A 2,408-nucleotide genomic window follows, 5' to 3' on the forward strand; every position below is an offset into this window, starting at 1 on the left:
TTTTTTGCAAATAGTAAATGGGAACCGTTCAAAGGCGTGATTGGAGAGGTGCTCGGGAAAACAGCCGTGCCGGCGGGGCAGAGCGAGCCCCGCGCTCTGCAGCGCAGCGGGAGCCTGCGCGCGAGGCGGGAGGAGGCCGGCGGAGACGGCAGGAGCCGCCGGTCGGCTCCTCGCCGAGAGCCTCGGCCCCCGCGCTGGGAAGCGTTACGTGGGCGCGCGGGGTGGGGGTGGCGGTTGCCCTTGCAGCCCTTCGAGTTGAAGGAGTTAAATGAGAGATGGACGTAGGCGGCATCCTGGTGGCGAAAAGCTGCGTTTGTACCCCAAAGTGAGAATGGGGAGGGCCAAATGAGACTGGCAATAAAAAAAAAATAAAATAAAAAAAAAAATTAAAAATATAAAAAAGAGGGAGAGAAAGCTGTGGCTGGCAGTGGTTCAGGGGTTCGCGGCTGCTGGGAAGCCGGCAAGTCTGGGCGCCATGCGGGAGGGGCGAGGGAAGCCGCGAGGTGCGGAGCAGCTCTGCCTCCGGGGCCGGCCGTCCTGCTGACCGCTGCATGTCTCGTTGTGTAGAGTACTCCATCCCCGTGCACAAATACTACTTTCCCTTCATCTTCCTCCTGGGGATGTGCCTGTGGTCCCTGATAGAGTACCTCATCCATCGCTTTGTCTTCCACATGAAGCCACCTGCTAGTAACTACTATCTCATCACCCTGCATTTCTTGTTGCATGGCCAGCACCACAAGGTGAGTAGCTACGCCTCTGCCGGCCGCGGGCAGCCCCACGCGGGCCCCGGGCGTGGGAACGGCGGACTTTGCTCAGGCGGAGCCCGGTCGTGCGTGCTCAACGTGACTAGTGGCATCCTTGCCCCGAGCGGGGGCCCTTACGTAAYGCTCCGGAGATGGAGACGGGCTCCGAGCGGCAGGTTCCCTGGGAGCCCGAGTTAAAACCCAGCGGCTCCGCTGGAAAGACGTAGAAGCGATGGGCTCCCTCTAGCTTCGCTGGAGGAAACATCCCCGTTAGAGCTGGGCCGACCCGGGAGCCGAGAGCCTCCGTCCTCCCGCCCCGCGCCGGCGTTACCGAAACTGGGGGCCGGTCGGTCGCCAGCAAAGGGCCGGTTTGGGTGGGGAGGCTTCTGGGGGCTGCTTTGCCGATGGCTTTTTTTCTTTTTTCTTTTTTTTTTTTTTTCCTCCCCTCACCGTCTTTTTCTGCTCCCAGTCTCCCTTCGACAGCTCCCGCCTGGTCTTCCCTCCCGTGCCGGCGTCGCTGGTGATCGGCTTCTTCTACGGGCTCCTCCGCCTCCTGCTGCCYGAGGTGCTGGGGCTCTCCTTGTTCGTCGGCGGGCTCTGCGGCTACGTGGTCTACGACATGATGCATTATTACCTCCACTACGGCTCGCCGAAGGAAGGCACCTACCTGTACGGCCTGAAGGCTTACCACGTAAAGCACCACTTTGAACACCAAAAAGCAGGTAACGGCGTGGGTTTTATTTTATTTTATTTTTTGGATGTCTGCTGCCCCGCGCGGGGGCCCGCGCCAGGTTTCCCACGCACCCTGCAGGCACCTCGGCGCTCACAGGGCAAAGCTAGGGTTAAATTTGGGGCTCGGGGAGCGTGCGTGCATCTCCTTAGCCGGGCAGGTCCGTGATGCTTTGAGGGGGGAGGAAAGGGGGACGCGAGCGGGCGACGCTTGGGACGGGAGGGAAACGAGACGCTCCCCGGTGCTCCCCGAGAGCCGCGCGTCGAAGACGCACGCGCAGGCGGCGCCTGGGAGCAGCCCTCGCCGCCGGCCGGGGCGGAGGCGCCCGCGGCAGCCTCTCCTCCCCTCCGGCGGGGAGGCGCCGGGGCGGTGGCGGGCGCCGGGTGAGGCCCCGGGCTTCCCCTCGGCCTTCCGCGGGCCCAGCACTTGCTCAACCTGCCCTTTGCCCGGTTTCCTAGGAGAAAGCGCCCCGTTCAGATAAGCTATCGAGAGCGGGGGCCGCTTGCGTTTCCCAGCCGCCGCCTCGGAGCAGCTTTTGTTCCCTCCTCTCTTCCTCCTCGCCCCAGGGCCGGGCCGGGCCACGGCCTGCCTGCCTGCCTGCCTCCCTCCCTCCGCCGAGCGGCAGCGTCCTCGTCCGCCGAGCCCGGGAGCTCCCGTCCCGGCGCTGGCCGTCCCTCGGGTGCTCACGCGGGGCAGGGGATGGCAGCAGGGCCCTGGCGGCACCCTGAGCGCTCTCTCCGCTGCCCCGCAGGCTTCGGCATCAGCACCCGCTTCTGGGATTACCCCTTCCGGACGCTCATCCCCGAGGAGACCTTTGAGAAAGAGGACTGACGCCCCCGGCGCGGCGCCCGGCTCGACGGCTCCCTGCTGCTCGCCCGCCCCGCCGGGACGGGGCTCACGCCGGCCGTGCCCGGGCAGCCCGGCGGCGTGCCGGA

At 65.4% G+C, this 2,408-nt stretch overlaps 1 protein-coding gene across 1 annotated transcript; it reads left to right on the forward strand.

The window, feature by feature from the left end:
* Positions 1 to 542: 542 nt before the first annotated feature.
* On the forward strand, positions 543 to 2,368 carry FA2H (fatty acid 2-hydroxylase). The gene is made up of 3 exons (XM_085313822.1): positions 543 to 740; positions 1,213 to 1,465; positions 2,225 to 2,368. Exons 1-3 carry the CDS (start codon positions 552 to 554, stop codon positions 2,302 to 2,304), a joined length of 522 nt encoding a protein of 173 aa, XP_085169948.1. The 5' UTR covers positions 543 to 551; the 3' UTR covers positions 2,305 to 2,368.
* The last annotated feature ends 40 nt before the right edge of the window (positions 2,369 to 2,408 follow it).

This window comes from Rhea americana, unplaced genomic scaffold (assembly GCF_003343005.1).
Source record: "Rhea americana isolate MKP2758 unplaced genomic scaffold, rheAme1 scaffold_397, whole genome shotgun sequence".
In the NCBI taxonomy this organism is placed as follows: Eukaryota; Metazoa; Chordata; class Aves; order Rheiformes; family Rheidae; genus Rhea; species Rhea americana.